Source organism: Hyaena hyaena, unplaced genomic scaffold, assembly GCF_003009895.1.
Source record: "Hyaena hyaena isolate Hyena2069 unplaced genomic scaffold, ASM300989v1 scaffold_303, whole genome shotgun sequence".
Lineage (NCBI taxonomy): Eukaryota > Metazoa > Chordata > Mammalia > Carnivora > Hyaenidae > Hyaena > Hyaena hyaena.
Window position 1 is genome coordinate 259,025 of NW_024080934.1, and position 25,303 is coordinate 284,327.

The 25,303-nt window shown below is 35.9% G+C and overlaps 1 protein-coding gene across 1 annotated transcript in view; it reads right to left on the reverse strand.

Annotated features, from left to right (window-relative positions):
• Window positions 1-25,303, reverse strand: part of IPO8 (importin 8) — a 76,985-nt gene that overhangs the window by 44,009 nt on the left and 7,673 nt on the right. Inside the window, exons 3-15 of the mRNA XM_039247682.1 lie at window positions 20,605-20,761; window positions 17,053-17,211; window positions 15,875-16,031; window positions 13,335-13,424; window positions 11,494-11,588; window positions 10,508-10,592; window positions 7,976-8,110; window positions 5,806-5,905; window positions 4,040-4,116; window positions 3,635-3,751; window positions 3,108-3,197; window positions 1,557-1,722; window positions 208-368 (exon numbers count right to left, since the gene is read on the reverse strand). Coding sequence (XP_039103613.1) covers window positions 208-368; window positions 1,557-1,722; window positions 3,108-3,197; window positions 3,635-3,751; window positions 4,040-4,116; window positions 5,806-5,905; window positions 7,976-8,110; window positions 10,508-10,592; window positions 11,494-11,588; window positions 13,335-13,424; window positions 15,875-16,031; window positions 17,053-17,211; window positions 20,605-20,761 — 1,589 coding nt within the window. The remainder of the gene's footprint in view (window positions 1-207; window positions 369-1,556; window positions 1,723-3,107; window positions 3,198-3,634; window positions 3,752-4,039; window positions 4,117-5,805; window positions 5,906-7,975; window positions 8,111-10,507; window positions 10,593-11,493; window positions 11,589-13,334; window positions 13,425-15,874; window positions 16,032-17,052; window positions 17,212-20,604; window positions 20,762-25,303) is intronic.

The following is a 25,303-nucleotide window of genomic DNA, read 5'->3' on the forward strand; positions in this document are numbered from 1 at the left end:
AGATTTAATTAGATTTCTAATTAAATATAGAAATTAATAACTGTCAGAATTATTAGAGCAAACATTTTTATATTAACATTTCAATTACATATAAAACTGAACTCCAAATTTTGGAATTTAATTTACTTAGATCAGTCAAGGCCTTTATTATTATTATTCAAGGCTGAATTTACTTTCAAACTAACATAAAACTTTGCCCATTCTTACCAAATGTTGGGTCATATCAACAGCAATTGAGGCTACTTCTTGACTATATTCACATATCATCTTCTGGATGACATTAGTAACATCATCATTTTCTGTCTCTCTAACAATGTGCAACAGCTCCTGCATGACAGGCCTTACATGTGGCTTCATATATTCCTTAGCTAATGCAACAGAACAAACAAAAGGAGTAAAAAAATTAGATATTCACAAGTGGCAATAGGAATTAACTTGGTCACAAGATTAACTGACACAGGGTAACAGGTTCTTGACAGATACTTCCTTTATAGTAAAAAAGATACAAAGCTGTACCAGGGTGCCTGGGTGGCTCAGATGGTTAAGCATCCGACTCTGGATTTTGGCTCAGGTCATGATCTCACGGCTCCTGAGTTCAAGTCCCATGTCAGGCTCTGCATTGGAAGCACAGAGCCTGCTCGGGATTCTTTGTCTCCCTCTCTCTTGCCCCTCCCCCACAAGTACATTCTCTTTTTCTCTCAAAATAAAAAAAATAAAGCTGTACCAAAATAATCTTCACCAACACACTCACTTGCCCTTAATTTGAGGTAATCAATCCTACAGAGGAAAGAACTGTCCTGCCCAAAATGCCAAGATCCTTCATTGAGAAATTCTAATTATACAAATGCTCTATCATCAGGATGACTTATAGAACACGTATATATCAAGATATAAGTATAAAAAATCATGTACATAAAAACTATGCCCCAATACACCCTCCCACATATCCTTGTACAATATTCAGTCTCCCACTGAAACACTGTTGAACGGAAGTAAATTAGATTCATGTTCTTCGTAAAACTGAATTTAATTTCCAAGGTTTACTTGAACTTTGAACAGAATATTCTTCTGAACAAACAAGTTATCTGTGTTATCACTCACCAGAAATTCCACTTGCTACTTTCAGAACTAGTAGAATCATAGAATCCTAGAGTTGAAAGGTCTCTTGAGGCCATCTAGTCCAACCCCCTGAATTTAAATATATGGAAATCTAACCCTTGACAGATTGTATGCCTCTGCCCAGGCTTACACAGCAACCTAGTAGCACAATCAAAGCTAGACACCAGGTCTCCTGATTCCCAGCCTACCCCAGTGCCTGATAATTACCAACTTATTTCCTAATCTAAAATTTTTCTGGAAACCAGTCAATAGGAACTCCTAAAAAGGGCAAGAATAAACTCCTATAAAATTCTGAGGGAACAAAAGCTGAGGAATCTGAACCTTGTACCTTAAGACTCAGAGAAATCATCCTTATTAGGATAAGAAGAAAGTATCTGAGAAGACCACATCAAAAAATAAAATAACAAAAACACTTTTAAAGGTACTTTTGGCGTTACCTTGTGTCTGGTTAGAAATTAATGACTGAAGTGCAAGGGCAGCTTCAACTTTGACAGGCATCTCCTTATCTTCAATCAGGCTCTTCTTTGCCAGTTCAACGGCATTTCTTAGATTGAGCTCATTATGAAACTTCAGAGAACTGAACGCATGAAGTACCCAACAGGACTATAAGAAGAAATTAAGTGGGAAACTGTTAGGATTATGGCATTTTATAATAAAATCACACATATAGGAACTTCTTACCAAGTAAAATATCATTAGTTCTACTAAGTACTGTTTGTTTTTGGAGGGCAGCATATTAGCCTTAGTTTCTAACTTCTGGATTTCCCACTCTTTTCATTTAAAAAGGGAGTCGTGTTACTTCTAAATTATTAACATGCAATTTTTCACAGGGGAAAAACATGGGCCTAACTGAAGTGAATAAATATTATGATTCATAACTAATTTGTTACTTACATGTAAGAGCTACTACAAACCAATGTCGACTTTCATTTGCTGGCCTTCAGGGCAAACAAATAAAATATTATTTTCCCTTATGTAAGGACTTTGCAAACTCCTCTTTTTTGCTCACGTACGGTATGAAGAATTTTAAATCTTATACCGACTACCAAACTTTAAACTATCAGACCACAGAATCATACCATTACTTTAATTCTCCATATACATAAAACACAATTCATGGTAATTTGGCTAAAAGCCAAAAACTTTTAGCAAGAGAATTACAATTCACACAGCCTGTCAAAGGTAACAGTCTACCTATAAAAACACTTGCAGGGCCTCCACACCTCTAATCTACATGTGCCCAAATACTTCTCCAGTGAATATTGCCATCTGTTTATGAAAAGCCGTTAGTGTGTAAGACATTGTTAACATATGTTCTTTATAGCAAGGCATTTTTTGTGTTGATGTAATTGTAAAGATAAATACTAGGCTCTTGAATTAAAGTTCTATTTTTATTACTCCATAAAAGATATTGATTCCAGAAGCCATATACACTTAGAACACAAATAAGTTTATGTGAATTATTATTTTCCCCATTTTTCTAAGGCATATCAACCTAATATACTACCTGTACTAATCAAGTTTTTAGCCAAATTAGAATTTCAGGCTGTTTTCTGGACACTGAAAATTAATCAGGTTACAAATTTACACTGTACTATTACTATAACATCACCCCTCTCACTGCATGTTTTACGAATGCAGCAAGTGGAGCTAGGGTGAAAAATTTAAAGCAGCTGGAATTAAAATCCATAAATCCTTTATTTATTAGTTTGTTCTTTATTCAGCTTATGTGACCGTAAAAGACATTCTGACTTCATTTTGTCCCAATACACAGTAAAAGGTCAATTTATCCAAAAACATTTAGTTCAAAAATTATCTTACAAGTGAACTTTTTTTTAAGTTTATTTTTCTTAATAAGCCCTACACCTACCATTGAAGCTCGATCTCACAACCCCAAGATCAAAAAGGACATGCTCTTCGAACTAAGCCAGCCAGATGCCCCACAAATGAACATTATAAGAAACATAATGGAAACGTGGAAAACTTACTCTAGCTCGAAGATAACCCAGGTTAGACAATAACAGTGGAAAAACATGATTTTGTAGCAACAACTCCATTTGGTCCTTGAATAAACTCTTCTGTTAGGAGATAAATATGAAGTTTTAGTTTATCAATGCTTTTTTCATATACAAAAATCACAGCCTAATAAAGTGTTTATTATGACTTATGCATAATACACTTCTGTGTATAATTTTATAAAATTATTTGACCTACATATTGTATGTTTTAAAACAAGACAGAAATAGTACCTTACAAATAATTTGATACTGATTGACTTTTGTAGCAACAAATAACACTAAAATCATTTTGCATCCTTTTTTAATTTAGCAAGTTTCTTACTGGAAAACTGACAAAAGTAAAATTTTCATTTTAATAAAAGAAACAGGTGACAGACAAAACGATGTTTACAGTCAACTCAGTTTTGCAAAAGCAGTCACAACTTTTAAATTATTCATAACTTTCATATTCTCTCATTTGCCTATGCTCAAGTAAATTATATTTTGAGTAGCTGAACCTTCAATAAAATATCAGCAAGGGAACCAATCACGTGCAGGGCTCCGTCTTTCTTCCTAGGGTCAAAGTTCGGGTCTGTCAGGATTTGATAACAGAACGCCATCATTTTTGGCAACACCTAGAGAAACAGAAGAATCTGTTTTAGTCTACATGAGCTTTCGCTGATCAACTGCTATAGTATTAAATAGGATGTACACATTTTTGAAACTAAAGCCATTTTATGGTGTTTTATCAAGCAATTATAATTAAGAAAACAAACTTTTTCCCTTATTATAACAGAAAAATATTCTTAAAAGTGACAGGTTATAATGAATAATGTGATTTTTCAAATACTAGGGGTATAACAGAGTGTCAAATCCATACAGTGCATCTTTGAATTTTGGATTTAAAAAGAATAACTGTATACCTCTTTCCTTTTCTTTGCAGCAGTATATAAGAGAGTCTGGGCTGCTGTGGTGGGAGAAGCATAATCTTCAAAAATATCTAAGATTTTAAAAGGTTAAACCACATTAGTAAAAATACAATTACTTATTATAGATTTTAATCCTGACGGACCACTACTCCAAAAAGAAAAAAAAAAAAAAAACAGTTCACATATGACACTGCTTTATAGCATAAAAAAGCTAAAGAGATATCAGTGCTCCCAAGCACAACAATTATTTACCAAACCTGTAGGCTATCCTTTTAAACAAGCATATTAAAGAGAACAGTACATAGCTGGCATAGCTGTTTCACAGGAAAATTGCTTTCTATCAAAAAACAACAAAAATTTATTTAGTGCTCACTACATGTCAGCATTTTTCTAGGCTCTGGGGACACAAAGATCAAACATAAAGGGCTCTCACAGAACTCACAGGGTGAAAAAAAATAAACCGATTATCCACATACACACACATACACACATAATCGGTCAGGCTAAGAACAAATATACAACAGGGTAAGGAGAAAGAGAATGACGGAGGATGTTGAGTGATGGAAATGGGGTGTCAGGGAAACCCTCTTTCAATCTCTGTTAGGGTAATATTTAAGCAGAAACAGAATGAATGCGGGAGAAAACTCTAAATGGAAGAGAAAGCTCTCCAAGCCAAGGAAACCACAAGTGTGACTGCTAGGCCAGTGCTCGGCACTGTCAACAGGCCAGCAGGTATTCAATAGGCATTTACTGAATACAGACCTATTTAAAACATACCACTTCATGTCATGAAAAATTTCACAAATTTCAGAATAGACAGTTATAGATAAGAATCTGAAAACTTGAAAAGTATCTTATATGCCCATATTTCAATATATTAAAAAAACAAATCTAAGTCTTTGCCAAAACATAAAATACAAATGTAACAATACTAATAACTAGCACTTATTGAGTAGCAGGCACTATACTAATGAGATTACCTACTGTGCCACCCACTTACTCTTTGGCAGACACTATGCTAAGACACACAGTTTAAGAACTTACAGAAAGATCCAAGCCAAAAGTGCCTCCAGAGAATGGGGCTACAATGGTAACCTCACTCTCTTCTGGAATACTTAGTCATTAAGATAAAGAGGCATACTCGGGGCGCCTGGGTGGCTTAGTCGGTTAAGCGTCCGACTTTCGCTTGGGTCATGATCTCATGGTTCGTGGGTTCGAGCCCCGCGTCGGGCTCTGTGCTGACTGCCAGTTCAGAGCCTGGAGCCTGTTTCAGTCTGTGACTCCCTCTCTCTCTGACCCTCCCCTGCTCACACTGTCTCTCTCTCTCTCTCCTAAAAATAAATAAAACATTTAAAAAAAAAAAAAAGATAAAGAGGCATACTAAATTGGGATGCTCCTAAAATATGCAGAAATCCAAATGATCTCCCCGACTAAGAACAACCCAATCTACAAATGGGTATCCCAAAAGGTATATAGGGACGGTCCCTCCAGATCAGCAGCACAACAGAAAAAGTTGCAGCTGGCTCCATGACTGCTTCAGCACCCCTAAGAAGAGGGAACAAAACACCTTTCCATCTTCTATACTCGAAGGCCTCAAGTCCACTGGCTCAACACAACATCAAACTCTGAGTTTCCGAGTTTATCATGCAAAGCATTACTTTGGGAATTTAACAAAGTAATGAAATCTGCTTAAAAATAAAAATTAGTTGTATTGCTTTACGTATCGAGGGACTGATGAAGAATAAAATCCTCTCGATTACCAAATTTCATTCTGATGTATTCATACGGATCTTCTTGCCACAGCTCTTCATCCTCATCTTTATAACACATCACAGAAAAAATCACATCTTCAGAGATATTCTAAGAGGAAAAAAACAAAACAAAACAACAAATGGCCATGGGCTATTCAAATCTGGGGACTATTAATAATGCATTTACCGACAGCCTTCATGATGTGAGTTTTCCAAACTGTTACATTAGTCTTTGTGCCCAGCTTGCTCTGGCTGAGGGGAAAGCAGGAAAGCAAAAGCGGGGGATGCAGGGCAGAAAGAGTTAACTTAGGATTGTTTTTAAACAACTGATTAAATATAAAGAGATGAATGGAAACGCTATTCTCTGAAGCAACAGCAGGGATAATAAAGTTTTACTAACAAATCAATATTAAACACACCTTAGTTCTTTAAGGAAGGGAAATAATTATCAAGCCAAGATTATATTTATTATTGCATTTCTTATTGTGAATATTTTTACATTTCCATTTTGGTCCTAAATGTCAATGTGCCAGCAATATTAAAATTTCTTTTCCTCTTCCATTTTCAAAAACCTAATTTCCTACTCTGAAATACAGGTTTCAGTCAGAAAAAATATCATGTCCAAGAGCCCCTAGGTACACTGCCAATGTTCTACTAAGCCCATTTGTGCTCTAACAACTATGTATGTAGAAACACGGTATCTTCTCACTTGTTCCAAATTAAATTCTAGGAGAAAAAATTCAACCAAGAAATTGGACTTTTCTTATACAACGGCCACGTAAGAATAAAGCCAAAGGCATCAAGAAAAAAATTCACTCTTACTTTATAAGAACATAGTAAATAAAATAAAATCAATACCATTATTAACTGCAAAAAGATTATCACTGTTTGATCAAGGGGATTAGGCAAATAGTATTAAGATGTCCACAGAAAACAATACAAAAGATATTATATTTATAAAACCAGTAATAGAGTAATACTAAACAAATTCTATACTGGACACCAAAAGCAAAGTACAAAAATTTGTTTTCTTTTTTAGATACTATCATAGAGATTACAGAATTAAGAATTCATAGTTTGAGAGGAAAAAAAAATTCAGTTCCTAACATCCTTGAATTACCTAAAATTATCTACATGCAAATAAGAATTTATTCATTAATGGCCCATAGTTTTTTATTCTCATTTGTTCTTTTTTTTTTTTTATGTTTTATTTATGTCTGAGAGAGAGGGAGAGAGAGAGAGAGACAGCATGAGCAGGGAAGAGTCAGAAAGAGTGGGAGATATAGAATCTGAAACAGGCTCCAGGCTCTGAGCTAGTTGTCAGCACAGAGCCTGACGCGGGGCTCGAACCTACGAACCATGAGATCACAACCTGAGTCGAAGTCAGACACTTAACTGACTGAGCCACCCAGGCGCCTCTCTCATTTGTTCTTTAATTAAATAATGATGCTGGATTCTACCTTTAAGTAAACAATTGATATAAAAACAGAAAACTGTAACTTCTGCTACAGAACTTAATCCAAAAAGAGAAATAAAAACATCATTAGCTTATATCTACAAAAGAAAATGGTCATGCTTCAGGTTTCATCTCCTGCAAAATAATAGTACCTTACTATAACCCTGGTGACTCTTTTCAAAATACTGTCACATACAATACCACATCTAATCCTAGCAACCTTCAGATAAGGATAGAGGGGTGCCTGGGTGGCTCAGTTGGTTGAATGTCCGACTTCAGCTCAGGTCATGATCTCATGGTTCCTAAGTTTGAGCCCCGCTTCAGGCTCTGCACTGACATCTCAGAGCCCAGGACCTGCTTCGGATTCTATGTCTCCCTCTCTCTCTGCCCCTCCTGCGCTTATGCTCTTTCTCTCTCTCAAAAATAAATAAAAACATTAAATAAGAAGGACAGAAAAACACTAGCTGACTGAAGAGAGGAGACTGAGGCTACATGAGACTCCAAGCAAGACCAAATGAATGCAACTCATTAAACTTGAAAGTCTCATTTTTCTCAAATACTTAAATTTCCAAACCCTACATATCAAATATAAGACTGCATGCATTTGAAATCATTAATAGAAATAAAATTATATATGACATATAGGATTAGTGACATTTACTTTGTCTAGAAAACCTAACATAACCAGAGAGTAATTGTGGAGAGCTATTCCCTGACACTGACCTGTATGTGTGGCTTCATCTGCTTCCAGGTGACAGAATGAACAATCCCTTGATTGAGATAGTTGAATGCTTGCTGAAGAACACGGGGGGCTACATACTCTTTCTGTCTATATTGGTCTAAAATTTTGAGTAGTACCTACAGGTAAATGGGAAAAGAAAGTATAGGAGAACATAAATAATTTTAAGGTTAAGGGGAGGGGCATTTTAGGCAGGACATAAAACCCAGAATCCACACAGATAAAAAATAAACAGATTTTTGGAGAAACCAGTATTTTGTGAGAAAATTTACAAGCAGTTTTAATTCTTAGATGGGTCCAAGTTATATTGAGCTGAACCCAGTCTCAGTTTCACTGAGATTTCCAGCCTTTTGTCCTACTTCTAACCTATGCAACAACTCAGAATAAATCATAAGTCTGTGCTCTATTCCATGTAACTAAGCTCTAGTTAAGACTCCTGTTAACAGAAATAATAACAACAGACTTCACTAAATGAACACTGAAAACATCTATACAGCAAGAGATACAATTAACAGATTTAATATTTGATAAAGCTGCATTTCAAATTGGAAGAGAAATGATAACTCATCCAAAAACAGTATCAGGACAACTGATTAGCCCCATGAAAAAAAATAAGCTGGCTCCCTAACAAAATTCCATACCAAAATTAATTCCAGATGGGGAATTATTTCAATAACAGCCATAAAAATGAAAGCACAGAATGCCTAGAAGAAAATATCAAAGAATTTTATTTTATAATCCCAGACTGCAGAAAGTTGGTAAATGTAACACAAAGCTGAAAAGTTTTATTTTTAGAGTCTCATGATTAAAAAAAATTGTCTTCAAGGAAGGAACCATGCCCAAAGTGGCTGTGACTGTCCCAAGGACCCTCCATCAGAGGTTGCACTACAACAAAATCCAAATCTTCCCATCCCTGGTCCCAGAGTACTTCACAATAGCAAGCTTGAACCTAAACTGCTGAATAAATAAAAAGAGCTCTTTCAAAACATGTATAGAATTTATAAACTCAGAACATGAATTCAGTTCACGTTATGTACAATTAAGGTTTATAAGAACTGTAAGAAGTCCCATCATCAACGAGATGCCCGTTCTGCAATGCAGGCTAAAAGGGGACACTAGGAAACATGGCTCTTCCTAAGAAAGTTTGGCTCATCCAAAGACACAACAGCAAAGGAGACAACAGTTTTTGATAAGAAAACAATTTTTAAATAGTAGGAAAATATACTTTAAAAAAACAAGGTACAAATAGTTTATGACATGGATGCAATGCCATGAAATCTGAATGTATATGTACATACAAACATACACATGTTGACATGCCGCTGGAAAAACTCGGCCAAATGCACTTCAAGAGGGCATCAACTTTAGGATGCTTAATGAGTTTAATTGCAGTGGAAATAAGAGAAGACAGAACTGACCGGCTTCCTGATTATCCTAGTTTCCATAGTGAACAGCTGAATAGATAATTTTATTCATTATCCGCTAATATTCCCTACAGACCATCTCGTGGGCCAACAAAATAATTTGTGAGAAAATTAAAGCCATAGCTTTCCTGAACTGTTGCGAGGTACTTTTTAGAAATGATAAGCCATAAAATGATAGTAGACAAAATGATCATCTATAAAAGGAAGTAGTCCATCTACGATGACAGGTTTGAACTATTTAACTCGATATCATTGACAATAAAGACTAATATACACAGATTCATAAAAATCTAGAAACACCCTCTATATCATTAAAGTCTTTTACTATGTTTGATTAATCTTTGCTTCCTCACTGTGGTCCTGATCCAGCCCGTGCTTGAATAGTTATTAAATTTTACTTGTTGAACTATAAACAAAAATGTGATTCAAATGGCAATACCGATCAACCAATCTTCATGCCCAAATATCCTCTGTAGGTTTTAAATATTAACACCAATTTGGATTATTTCTCAAGAACTCCTAATTTGCATTGTATAGAATGGTTCCCAAACTTCCACAAAAATGTGTAAGTTCGCAACCCAAGGGCTTAACTTCTGACTCCACCCCCTCCTCTTAAAATAAATCAATTCATTACATAAATCTTCTGGTACAGAAGTTTAGAACAAAGAGGTGAGGACCAAAGGAACAGAGAATAAGAAACCCATAAGTGGTCAGAAAGTTAACAGAAGAACCCACTCTAAGCACTGGTCACTGCGACATCAGTATCAATAAGCTTAAAAGGTTTGAATCTAGCAGCTAGGAGTTTGGAAGGACACTTCTTATGGAAGCTGCCCGAGGACATGCAGTTCTAAAACTGATTGCACTATGTTAGATTCCCAGAGCTGCCATTTTATCCCCTATAAATAAATAATGTATTCATATGATTATAACCTACTTTTAAATAATGGCTTAACTATTTTCAGGAATAACTGCCCTTCTATTTAAAAAGCATATGTTTATGGAAACCAACTTGACAATAAACTATTTGTAAAAAAAAATAATAAAATAAAATAAAAAAATAAAAATAAAAAATAAAAAGCATACGTTTATTACCTGCTGAATTCCCACTGCATAGGTTTTCAAAAAGAATTCAGAAAATTCAAAGTATTCTTTTGTGACATTTCCTGGGCTTCCGTATCTTAAAACACAAAGAGAAAATGTTTAAATACCGTAAATTTTTAAAACAAGAGCATGCCACTAGTTTAAATACTATCCCTTGTTGAAAGATCTATGCTATGTGGGCAGAAAACTAACAATTTCCCCTTTTCCACAAGCCCCAAGATGAAGTCATAATAAGCTTGTACTTAGATTCTGGGCCATACTTAAAATTTCAGACAGAGGCTTCCACCTACTTAACCAAGACTTCCTAAAGAGCAAATATTACAAATAGAAGGATTATATCTGACTTTTTTTTTTTTTTCCAAAAAATGCTTCAATAATTAACTTTCACTAACTTTCCTATGGAACTAAGTAGCCATGCACCTTCTTGTACAATTCCTAGGTATTTCCAATCAACAATGTCATGTCCATTTTTTTTTTTTTTTTTTTTACAGAAGAACAGAAAGATCTAGAGAAGACTGTCCACATCATTATAATCTCAAAGCCAATAATCACAGTTAAGCCTACCTTAAAACAAACAAAGGGTGACTTTTCTTTTGTCCACTGTGGCTTTAAAGACTAAGAGTCAGGGACACCTGGATGGCACAGTCAGTTAAGCATCTGACTTAGGCTCAGGTCATGATCTCATGGTTCCTGAGTTCCAGCCCTGCATCGGGCTCTGTGCTGACAGCTCAGAGCCTGGAGCCTGCTTCAGATTCTATGTCTCCCTCTCTCTCTGCCTCTCCCCCACTCATGCTCTAACAAACTCTCTCTCTCAAAAATAAAAACTAAAAAAAAAAAAACAAAAAAACAAGAAAACAAAAACCAAGGCTAACAGTGATATATACTGTGGAGCACCAAGGGACCTATCCAATCCAGTTTTATTATATTCAGTACTGAGGTACTGACCATAAGATCGCAAATCTAATAAACAGAATTACCGTTCAAAAAGACGTGCTACAATATGCAGTGCCCATTTCTTACACTTCCACCAGACTAGTTCTGGTCTATCATCCTCATCAATCTGCAGAGTCTCCTAAGAGAACAAAAACACCCAGATTAAATTGCTGCACAATAAAAGGGTTTATGCAAATAAAAGCAAAATAAATCTTATTACCGATTAAGTAATATTAAAGTTAGTTTAGGTTGCCATACAAATGCAAATTCTTACTTAAAAACTGTTAGGTAGGAATTAAATAAGCACAGCTAATTTCAACTAACTAATTCTATTGTTCACATTTACCTCCTATCTTCAAAAGGCCCAAATAAATGTAAAACAAAATACACAACACCATGCCCCTTGAGGAAACTCTGGGATGACAGAAAGGTTTTATATCTTGATCTGGGTAATAATGATACAGCTGTATGTTTGTGAAAACTCACCAATCCATTACCTAAGTTTTGTATATAAATTAAATCTCAATATAATATGTCCCAAGTTATGGATAAAAGAAAGAATACTGCATATTTGAAGACAAACTTACATTTAAAAATATGTAATTTAACTTAGTCATTTTGACTAGTTATTATTAGGTTAATTTGATTAGTGAAATACAGCATCAGATATTACAGATAAAAATGAGACACTGTCAACATTAAAAAAAAATTTTTTTAAAAAACGGGGGATGCCTGGGTGGCTCAGTCAGTTAAGCAGCTGACTTCAGCTCAGGCCATGATCTCATGATTTGTGCATTCAAGTCCTGCACGAGTTCTATGCTGACAGCTCAGAGCCTGGAGCCCGCTTCAGATTCTGTGTCTCCCTCTCTCTCTGACCCTCCCCCCACTCATGCTCTGTCTCTCTCTGTCTCTCAAAAATAAATAAATGATAAAAAAAGAAATTTTAAAAAATGAGACACCATCTTTCATCTATCAAACTGGCAACCTCAGAATTTAACATGACAGACTTTCTAGTTCCTACTTAATAAAGCAGAAGCAAGGACAATGTTTCTAGAGAGGATTTTGCAAGATCTGTCAAAATCTTTAACGCTTCTAGGAGTTTATCCAAAGAAAATAATCATGTATGTGCATAAAAATTTAACTACATACATCTTTATAGTTAAAACACTAACACCCTAAAGCCACCCAAATGTCCAGCAAATGAAGCATTCAACAAAAATGACAGTATAAAAACATTCATAATCATAAAAAAAATATTTAGAAGAGATTTTAAATGAAAAATGAATTTCAAAACAGTACCTATATATGCCATTTTTATAAATAAAATATGGTTATACATATAGCCCGGGGGTGGGGGGGAAAGGCCAGAAAAATAAATACCAAGTTTTAAAAATGGTTTCTCTCTCTCTCTCTCTCAAAATAAGTAAATAAAATTAAAAAGGGGGGAGCACCTGGGAGAGGCAGTCAGTTAAACAATCAAGTTAGACTTGATCTCAGCTTAGGTCATGGTCTCACAGTTCAGGAGTTCAAGCTCCACATCGGCTCTGTGCTAATGACACGGAGCCTGCTTGAGATTCTTTCTCTCCTCTCTGCCTCTCCCTACTTGTGCTCGCTCACTCACTAACTCTATCTCTCTCTCTCTCTCTCAAAATAAATAAATAAACTTAATTTAAAAAATTAAAATGGTTTTTATCTTTAGTAGGATTAAATATAGTTATTTTATTAATTTTGCTTAGCTGAACTTTATAAAAATAAGTATTACTATTTTTATTAGAATAGTAATCTCTTTTTACAAATAGCAGGCTAAGATAATAAATCAGTCCTCCACAAATATCCCAAACCCAAGTTTTCCCAATTTTTCTTAAGAACAGAAACCCTTCCTTACAGGAGGGACTGTCCTGTCAATAATCGTTCGAAAGATCTCCATCCACGCTGTCATGGTTTGGTTATTCACCAGTTGAAGAGGCAACACATACTGAAAACAAAAGAACAACATCAAACAATAATTCCTCCTCTCCAAAAAAGCCAGCAATTTCATCTATATTGAAAGGCTGAAATACATCAAATAGCTAACATCTGACCACGAAAATAGTAATTTTATGTGGTTCAACCTAAATTTAAAATAGATCTATGAGCATATACACATAAACAAAAGTTTTAAAATTCTACAAGTATACATGCCATGAATTGTTTCTCTGGGCTACTTTAAACAAAAAAAAACTTTACTACAGTAAGGTCTTGTTTATTCAGCGTGAGATTCTAGATAAGTGATTTTTACCGTTTGCCCCTTTGTGTATCCAACTCTTCCTTTTAACCACTTTTTTCCCAGCTTTACTGAGATATAATTGACATATAACACCGTGTAAGCTTAAGACACACGATGTGATGATCTGATGCACATATACATATTGTGAAATGACTACCAAAATAAGGTTAATACCTTTTCACCTCACACAATTACCTTTTTTATGGTGAGAACTCATTTTAATCACTTAAACAAAAATCTTTACCTCATGACGCATTTTTTTCAATTACTTTCCCCTACACTGCAGCATAACAACATAGCTACTCTATAACCACACTGTGAGTTACAGGAAGGAAGGCACAGTGCCTCTGAATCCATGCATTTCAAACCTCTACACACTAAGGACACGATGACAGGTAAAAGGCACAGTCTCTGTCCTCCCAAAGCTTACACTCTAGTTGGGGAAAACACACATATAAACAAGGAACTACAATATGGTATGATATACAATACAGATAAAAACAGTACAATATTGTTAAAGATACACACAGGAAGGTCGCCTCATCCAGGCTGGGGATATCAGGGACATCTTTCTAGAAGTGACATACAGCTGAGACCTGGAGAAAAAGCACACACTGGCCAGGGCATAAAGGACAAGAGCGTTCCAGGCAGGAATACAGCATTTCAGAGGCTGAGAATGAGAGAGGGCGGGACGTGCTCATGAAGCTGAAGGAATTTCGGTATGGCTGGAGTGAAAAGTACATGGTAAGAATGGTAAAAGATAAGGTGGAGCCATGAATGGTTTTACAGGCTATGTTAGGAAGTTCCCAGCTTAAGTGCATTGGGAATTGTTTGGGCCTGAGGACAGGGAGCAGACAGGGAGCGGATTCAGCAGTAGTGGGAGAGTCAGTGACGAGGAGTTCACTTCTGGACAAACTGAACTCTGAAGTATGTATGGAATATCTACATGCCCTGTACACAATAAATGTTTAATAAGTGCTATTTAGACAAAGTCTATTTAATTGTATCATACTCCTTAAAACAAATTTTTCTGCCTCTTCCCAAATTATCAGACATTGACATTCTCCTTACATTATCATTGTATTGTACCTCTTAAAGCTGCCTAAATTTTTGCTTCCAGGAGTCCCTGAGGTAGCATATTACTTGAGTAGCTTATAACAGATTACCAAAATGATTAAAAATGTTGAGGTTTTGCATTGGGTTTTTTAGGTCTGTAGCAGCACATGTTGAGAGAAAACATTTTAGACTTTGCCCTCTTAGCAAATCAGAGGCGGAGGCTTTAGGAAAATTATTTCCTCAGCCTCTTACTTCCTGATTCCTAATATGCTTCTCCAGTGGGAAAGGGAAGTCTAGCCCCTGTATAAACGGGATATAACTATATCTAACAGCAAAGCATCTCACTAAATAAAAAATATTTACCTCAGAGTAGAGTGCTTCTCCCAAGGAAAATTTCTAAACAATGTTTTAATAAAAAGTCATAGGTACTGTATATCTTCCTTCTCTATTAGTTTAGAAAAAGGGTGGGGGGGGGGGGGAGAAGGGAATATAGTTTCCAAATATCCTACTTTCTTTTCCCTTCTCAGATACATTTCCTCCTCCCTTTCATCTCCCCCCAAAAGGTCAAGCTGAAAAAAAAAAAAAAACCTACCTCAAATCATCCTCTATTAAAAGTGTAAATGATGCATCTAAAAATATAAATTGTTATTAAAGTGAAATATTCTGAAACACTACAAAAGTACTTAATTAAGTGACATCTGAAGCCAAGAACAAAACCAACCGTCTTAGCTCTCTAGCTCGAAACTACTACCCTCTCGCCATAACGGATCTAACTAAAAAGGCATGTTTGGGGCGTCTGGGTGGCTCAGTTGGCCAAGTATCAGACTCTTGATTTCGGCTCAGGTTATGATCTCACAATTTGTGAGATCAAGTCCTTTGTCAGGCTCCACACTCACAGTGCAAAGCCTGCTTGGGATTCTCTCTCTCCCTCTCTGTTCCCCTCATCCCACACTCAATAAATAAAACATTTAAAATAAATACATACATAAATAAATAAGAGACTATAAAATAATTTTTAACAATAATTGACACTTATTAAGCACTTTCTATATGTCAGGCTGAAATACAAGATCCCACATTTTTCTTCTGCAGTGAAAACTTACCTGAACAAGTGCATAAAAGATTTTCAGAATCTGTTTCTGTAGTAAAACAGAATACTGTGAGGAATCAGGAAGGAGCTGCATGATTTGTTGCTGAATACGAGGCAGAAATATTTGCATTGCTGCTATAAGAGGCTCTCTTTCCTCTGCTTTCTTATATCTACATGAGCAAAGACAAAACGAGAAAAAAATCATTTCTCCCCTTACAAAGCAGCTATAAATAATGAATGAAAAATATTTTTTTAAACTAGAGAAAGCTAATGAAACAAAACATTCCAAACACTGGCCTACATTTTGTTTGGATTGTTAGAATAAACTTGGCAGAAGCTCTGAAAGAGTACATCCCTGTTTTAGGCAGGAAAACCTAAAATCTTTCTAGAAAGACTTAAATTGATTTAAAAGCATTCTAGACTATTTTGCAAATTTCCTAAATGAACTTTTTTATGACTTAATTTTCATCATACCACAACTCTTCCTTTGAAATACAAGTTGATATGCCTTTTTAAATGGATGTTCCTATTATAATGTGGGGATAAAACATTTCTTCTTATAATATGCTAAATTGAGAAGTTAAAACAGTTTGCAAACTTAGAGACTCTCAGATCATTTCAATTGCTCCAAATTTAAAATATCTTCTAAAAACTTTACAGAGTCTGAACTAACTAGTTTTTAACAATAGGACTCTGCATGCCTAAGAAGGAAGCAATCCTAATAGAAACCAGAAAGCAATGCTATTAAATGTGACACTGGTCTCCTTTCTTCCAAGCAACGTTTACGGAAAAGAAGGTCACTAGCAAAGAGAAACTTCAATATTTTCTATCTAGCATCCAAAAAGTTAACTGTTTGGTTTACCTAACAATGTGCTCATTTGTAACACAAATGTTACAGTACTTCTATATGAGAGTTTCCAAGGAAAGCTGTTAATAAATGGGCCTCTGAAATGAACAAATAAATTCAAGAAACACTGCATATCTTATCACTGCCTTAGAGATTAGCAATGTACATTAGCAGATTAAAGGTTCTTTGACTAACTGTAGTAAATAAACACGTTTGTGCTTAACTCAACATTTCACAAACTAACCTGATTCAGCAGAACACCCAGATAGCAGACCTCTCAATGCAATTTAATTCTTTCTAAGTAACGCAAGGCTGGTATCTTCAGCCAACAGAAATCAACTTACTCGTATGTCTTCACCAGTTGATACAGACACAATAAACTGCCAAGCCAGCTTCCACTGCTCTGTGATTGCAAGTAATAGTCTATCTTGTCGACTACCGCTGGCCAGTGACCAGGAAAATCATGTTTAATGATGGCACGGAGACACATTGTTAACTGGACTCTGTAAGGTGGGGGGGAAAGTCCAAAATCTAAGTAGTTATAAATATCAGGTTTCAAACACCTCTAATACTTTACATAAAAACAGTCTGACTCCTATTTACCTATATTATATAGTTACATATCTGGGGCAGAGGGGTAAAAACAACAGTCCTATAAAGAAAAACCTCCTCAGTATCTTCACTTGACTGAAAAAAAAACCAGAATAGGTAATTTCCTAAAATGAATGAAAACTTTCAAATAGGATTATCCTAAATACAGCTTTGAGGAAAATAAATTAAAAATAAAAATTCATTTGGGGCGCCTGGGTGGCTCAGTCGGTTAAGCGTCTGACTTCGGCTCAGGTCATGATCTCACGGTTTGTGGATTCGAGCACCGCGTCGGGCTCTGTGTTGGTAGCTCAGAGACTGGAGCCTGCTTCAGATTCTGTATCTCCCTCTCTCTGACCCTCCCCTGCTCACGCTGTCTCTCTCTGTCTCTGTCTCTCTCTCAGAAATAAATTTAAAAAATTTTAAAAATAAAAAAACAAAAAATAAAAAATAATAATAATAATTCATTTAAATTTTTGCCAAAAAAAGGCAATAAATCCACCTCAGCTCTGCAAAATTTTCCAGCTTTTGGTTATCATATCCTAAGGGGAAAACAGAACAAAACCAAGTATTGTATTATTTCAACTGGAAAAAGCCTAAAAATAGTCAAAGTAGGTAAAACAGAGGCCATCATAACAGTGGGAAGCATCTCTGAGCCAAAATCTTGAACCATCCGTTAATAGTTAAGAGCCAACACAGTATGCTGCTCCTATCAAAGCTTCCTGAGATAAAAATTTCTGTACTTCAAGAATAAGAAACAATATTAGCTGGCAATTCTTGAAGATGAACGCTAAGAGTTATTTGCAAAGAAATGAAGAAAAAAGCAATAAGAAAGACATAAAAGAGAATTCTCTTTAATTTTTTTAAATGTTTTATTTATTTTTGAGAGTGAGTGTGTGTAAACAAAGGAGGGGCAGAAAGAGTGAGGGAGACGCAGAATCTGAGGGAGACTCAGGATCCAGGCTCTGAGCTGTCAACACAGAGCCTGATGCAAGGGCTCGAACCCACAAACCGTGAGATCATGACCTGAGCCGAAAACAGATGCTCCACCCACTGAGTCACTGATGTGCCCCGAGAGAATTCTCTTCAATAACACCACAAATTTAAGTGATAAAAGATGTGACCTCATAACATTTTAAGTCAGTAATAATTTCTCTAATGGGATCCCTACTGTACTGAGACTGAAACAGAAATAAGGAAAACTAAATTTTCTTCTACAATCAATCAATAGGTCCTTATGTGGACATTTGCAAATGGTTAGAAAGTAAACCCGGCTAAATTAGGATTCCATAGTGCCAAAAAAAAAAAAGAAAGAAAGAAAGAAAAAGTGTGTGTTCAGTTGAATAGCCAACAACTTGGATTCTCTGAAACACACAAAATAATGCCTTTACTTTATGTACAAAATCTACTTGAAAAATTTCCTCTGCAATACTCTTAAATAAATTTGAAAATAGTTCTTCAAGAATGATTACAATTAAGCCTTCAGGACATAAAAGAAGCAACTATCTTGTAATAAAGACAAAAGTCTCCTCTTGCGCCACCAGCAGTTGTTTCTAAACAATAATAGATCATATGTGTGTGCAATAAAACTGGAACTTTTCATTTTTCTAAATTTCATCTTCAGGTGACCACCCTCACCCTCCACAATCCTTTCTTATTCCAACCAAGCCAAGAACGGCAATGAGCAGCCATCCTCTCCTACACTGCTGTGCAGAAGCATCACACAATTCAAAGAGAAGAGAAACGTAAAGATCTGACGAGAAACAGACACATGATGGTAGTGCAGGGGAGCCACCAGGGTGGTGTTTGGGCACCCACTGGGTACAATGGTGATTTTCTTTACTCAGTATACCTACTTTCTCCTCTTAACTAACACTGAGAGGAGTTCAATGTTTCTTCTCCTTCCTCTTGTCCCCCTCCCACGTTTTTCCCTTTCTACTGCTTATGACATAATGTACATGAGACACTCAGATAAAGTTATATCTCATCTCTTAACATTAAACAGTTTCATTCCCCTACTTCAGGTTCACCTAGTTCCCTCCTCCGTTTTCAATAGGAACCTAATTACCAGCTCACACTGAAAAAAACATTGTTTTTTCCTTTTTCAAAAATTACAAAATTTTTATGACTCAAGAGCTCTGCTGTGCAATAAAGGAAGCTGCTAGCTATATGTGAACACTTTAACCAAAATTAGATGAAAAATTCAATTCCTCAGTTACAGGAGCCACATTTCAAGTACTCAATAGCCATGTATGCCATGTGGCTAAATACTGGACAGGGTGGATATAGATTTACATCATCACAGAAAGGTCTACTGGACACTGCTGCTCTACAGCATCTAATTTGAATTTTATTCTTTTTAAATGTTTATTTATTCTTTTGAGAGCGAGCGAGAGAGAGAGCAAGCGTGCGCGCACCAGGGAGGGGCAGAGAGAGAAGGAGAGAGAGAATCCCAAGCAGGCTCCATGCCATCAGCCTGAAGCCTGATGCAGGGCTCGGTCCCACAAATTACAAGATCATGACCTGAGCTAAGAGATCAAGAATAGGACACTCAACTCACTAACCCACCCAGCTGTCCCTCTAACCTGAATTTAAAAACCAGGGGCACATGGGTGGCTCAGGGGGTTGAGCATCTGACTCTTGATTTTAGCTCAGGTCATGATCTCATGATTCATGAGTTCAAGTCTCACATCAGGCCAAGTTGACAGCATGGAGCCTGCTTGGGATTCTCCCTCTCTCCCCTCTCTCTGCCCCTCCCCTGCTCATACTCTCTCTCTTTCTCTCTCAAAATAAACAAACATTTTTTAAAAACAAAATAAATTATTTTAAAAATAAAAAAATAAACACCAGAGCCAATCTTCTACCTTACACCTACTCTATCCTGTCTTCTCCAAAGGAAAAGATACTTAGTTCATAAAAAATGAACAAAAAGATAAAGTATAAAGAAAAGTGGTAGGTTAAAATTCCCAGACGTCAATTTCCCTGTATGGGGGGGGGGGGAGCAAATAGTAAAACATAAAGAGAGGATAACTTAGAACTTAGATTATTTAAATAGCAGGGATTTATATAATTTAAGTATGATTTTTGCCTTAGCTATTTTTATGGCTAATTATGGCAACTAAATCTTTTCCAAAATATTCTGAGGCAAATTACAAATGCAAAGACAAATAAGTAAAACAATATTTTTTGAGCGCCCACCTTCATTACTTTACCTCTTTAGCAATATGAATCTGAGGCTGGTGATTAAATCCAACCTCTCCCGTCCAAATATTTTGTGCTTGCTACTAATCATATAAAGTATAATGTACCTCACTAAATCTGGAGACCGAATTATTCCTTCCACAATGTTATCACGTATTTGCTGGCGATCATTTTCATGAATGTTGAATGGAAATACTGCTTCCCCTGGTGGAGGTTCTCGGTCAGGCCAGTACTGCGTCACCATGTTCTTCAAGTAAATAGCAGCTAAGATAGAGAAAAACAATGCTAATGTAGTGGTATTGAAAAGATGGCTTTAATTCAGGTTAACAGAGCATGAAAGGCTAAGCCCTTCCTGCTAAACATGATACTCAGCAAAAATGGAGAATCTTATAATTATAAGCAGCCAAGTGGGGAAGGGAAAATGTGTAAGAATTTAAAGTTTCTCTTTAGCTAGTAAAGCAAATTTAAGCAGAAAACATTTCATTAAATCAAGCGTCAGAGTTTATATGACAGAAAAATGATCGAGCAATCAAGTATGCACCCTTAGACTAAATACAAGGTAGTCTAAATGAAATTATACTAAATGTACTTTAATATCATAAAATAACATAAAAAATCATACTGTTCATAATAACTAATGCTGAGTTTACAGCAGGCAAAATTCTACGGTCCTTCATGCAGACTGCTTTTCCTGTTTATTTTCTTTCACTGGCTACTATCTTGCATGCACTACTATATTTCAAATATAGCTAATTTTTGTCTAACCCTTCTGAAATAATTACCACTCATAAATACAATAATAGGGAAAAGGAGGGGCGTCTGGGTAACTCAGTCAGTTAAGCGTCTGACTTCAGTTCAGGTCACGATCTCACGGTTCGTGGGTTCGAGCCCTGTGTCGGGCTCTATGCTGAGAGCCAGCTCAGAGCCTCGAGCCTGTTTTGGATTCTGTGTCTTCCTCTCTCTCTGACCCTCCCCTGCTCACGCTTTCTCTCTTTCTCTCTCTCAGAAATAAAAAGAAAAACATTTTAAAAAATAGGGAAAAGGACATCAACCTTCAAATATTTTTGTAAAATCTCAGGAAATTTCTTAGCTGTTTATTTCTATCAAAATGCAGAATTAGGGGCGCCTGGGTGGCTCAGTCGGTTCAGCGTCCAACTTCGGCTCAGGTCACGATCTCACGGCTCGTGGGTTCGAGTCCCGCATCGGGCTCTGTGCTGACAGCTCAGAGCCTGGAGCCTGTTTCAGATTCTGTGTCTCCCTCTCTCTCTGACCCTCCCCTGCTCATACTGTCTCTCTCTTTCTCTCTCAGAAATAAATAAAACATTAAAAAAATGTTTTTAAATGCAGAATTAATCTTTTTGTTCCTATTCTTTCCAACTGTCTTGAATAGTTAGCAAAAGCCTTCTGAAAGAGACAAGCTGACATACTACAATAGGGTTTTGATAGGGAATGTGAAGCTCTCTAATTATTCCAGCTGAGCACTGAATGTAAATACTCACTTATAATATCATATACTTAATATATACATAATATATAACAAAGAGATGTGATCTACAAAGCAGTATAACTTTCTTCCCTTCAACTTCTCTCCCTTCTTGCCCTACCACACCCTCCCTACATCTCGGTTTTAAGATAAAATTAAATTGGCTCACAGAAGAAATATAACACAAAGAATAAACCAAGATGTTCTACAATGGCTATAATAAAACTGAAATTTAATGAAGCTATGAACTTGACATACTATAAAGTTCCTCTTTCATTAGTTTTGATTCAACAAAGGTCTGAAAGAGACAATTCCACTTAGAATTTCCATTTTTTTGGATAAAAACAAAAATTATTTGAGAAAGAGAGACAGAAAGGGGGGTGCGCCTTGAGTTTTTGTCAACTTGTTTTTAATTCAGTTACACAAGCTCTGGACTAAGCACCATCTTTTATCCCAGTCATGTATTATATTGTTAGCAATAAAAATTTATAGGCTGTTGAAAAACTGAATAAGTGATCTAAGAATATGGTCTGGTCCAACCTGTCAGTAGTTCAGAATGATTTCATTAGACTAATCTTTGCGAAAAGACAATCAGCTATATATTTTTAAACATTTATTTATTTATTTTGAGAGAGAGAGCAAGTTAGCAAGCAGGGGAGAAATGGAGAGACAGGAAATCCCTGGCAGGCTCTTCAGTGTCAGCACAAAGCTGTACATGGGGCTCAAACTCATGAACCATGAGATCATGGTCTGAGCCAAAATCAAGAGTCGGACACAACCAACTTAGCCACCTAGGCACCTCAAAAATCAGCTGTATTAAACACAAAACCAAATTTTAATCCTTACAGAACTAGTCTTAAAAATAAGTAGCACCTTTCAGACAGCAAAGATACAGACATGGTAAAATAGTAGACTTATCTATGACTTAGTCATTAAATGTTATTAATCTTACCACAAAAAAATATTTTATTATAAGGCTCCATACAAGACAGACTACATAAAAAGCACACCAATATGTATATGTTAAAATAAATCTTGGAGTGCGGTGGTGGGTGGCTCAGTGGGTTGAGCGTCTGACTCTTGATTTTGGCTCAGGTCAGGATCCCAGGCTCATGTGATGGAGCCTCTCCTCAGGGCTCCACACTGAGCATGGAGCCTACTTAAGCGTCTCTCTTTCTCTCTCCCTCTGCTCCTCCCCATGCCCTCTCTCTCTCAATTAGAAAATTTTTTAATAAAATCGGGGCGCCTGGGTGGCTTAGTCGGTTAAGCATCCGACTTTCGCTTAGGTCATGATCTCACGGTTCGTGGGTTCGAGCCCCACATCGGGCTCTGTGCTGACTGCCAGCTCAGAGCCTGGAGCCTGTTTCAGTCTGTGACTCCCTCTCTCTGACTCTCCCCTGCTCACGCAGTCTCTCTCTCTCTCCTAGAAATAAATAAAAATATTTAAAAAAAATGTTTAAAAAAAAGAAAATTTTTTAATAAAATCAATTAATTAAAACAAAATTGAACTTAATGTAATAATTTAAAAAGAGAATATTAATTTCTCTTATGGATAATCATGGATTGCTAAGAATGGTGAAGTAAAAGTACCAAAGATAATTCAAACTATCAATAACCTAAAAATCTCCCTTTAATTATTTAAAGTTATCTAAACATTTGCCAGAGCTAAGAAATAAAACATAAATATCATCTTAATCCAGTCATAAAGAAATTAATAAGCTTTGTTTTTCTGCAAAATCCCCTTAGCATTCCAAACATCTTAACTTTGAAATTACCTTTCTAAAGCACACACACAGTTCACTTCTCAAGCATAATCAATCACCACTTAAGCCCTATGCTCTGGACCCAGACCCACAACTACACAGGTCAGTCCCATAATGTCAAAGGGGAAAGGATGCCATTATGAAATCATGGAAGCAAAATGCTGTGCTTTTTGAGCTGATGTTTCTAAGCTCTTCTAGTCTTCATTGTAATTTAGGAGCCCCCTCCCCTCAGTTGAATCTTTTAATGGCTAGGAAATCAAATGAAGTGTGTAAATTATACCCAAAACAAGATTAAATAGATTCTAAGAGCCAAGGAACTTCATACAAATAAGACCCATAAAGTTTAATGAAAGAGCTTCTTGTAATGCTTCTGGACTGATCAGAGGCATATTTCTGGTTTTTTCTAGATTCTGTATTCTAGAACAGTAAGGTTAACCTTAAAGAATAAACTGTGAATCGCTTAGCTAGAAGCTGAATTTTTATATCCTCTATCCATCTTTTAGAGATACATACAAAAAGTCAGAAGAACTAAAAGCAAGCAACATGGTTTCTGACAGAAAACAGAAACCATGCTATTCTTTAAATTCGAGTCCCCACACCAGCCACTAACAATGCTGCTTTGGGTATAATGTAACACCCACTTCTCAGCTACTACTTTTATTTTTTTTTAATCTTTTAAAGATTTTGTTTTTAAGTAATCTTCACACCAAGCATGGGGCTTGAATTCACAACCACAAGATGAAGGGTCACACATTTTAAATCCAAACTACTTTCCTACTTACAGCAACTCCAAAATGTACTAAAGAAAGGACATTTCTGAACCTAAGTTTACATATATTAGAGGGTTTCCTCACAGGAAAACCCTTTATTTTTTTTAAAGCAAAGTTCACATCATTCTTTTTTAAATGTCATGATAAAATGATAAATTACTTATCTGAGAGTCACCATAAGGTTTTTAGAGCAACTTTGTATTTTAATCATAGATTAAATAGGACAGAAAATTTGTAAGTGGCATTTAAATTTAGGATAGTTATAATGTAGAATTTTACACTGTGTATTTCAGATTCTATGATAAAATGAATGCTCTAAGATAGAAAATTATCTAATAAATTAAAAAATTAACCAGCAAGATAAACTCTGTCCTGTGACTAAAAGAAATGAAATCTACATAAATTATGAAGAAAAATTGCCTATAAATGCCATTTACATTTTATATCAAAACTTAATTACCTAAGTTATTAAGATTCAAAGTTGCATAGAGGATATGAGGAATCTAGTATTTAATGTAGTACTGATTAAAAAAAAAAATAAGCAAAAGCAAGTTAGTGAGAAGATTTAAAAATCTCTAAATGTTGGAGAGCCTGGGTGGCTCAGTCAGTTGAGCATCCAACTCTCGATTTCAGCTCAAGTCATGATCCCAGAGTTGTGGGATTGAGCCCCACATCCAGCTCCATGCTGAGCATGAAACCTACTTAAGATTCTCTCTCTCTCTCTGCCCCTGTCCCCCACTCACATTCTCTCTAAAAACAAAATTAAAATAAAAGATAAAAAGTATAGGGG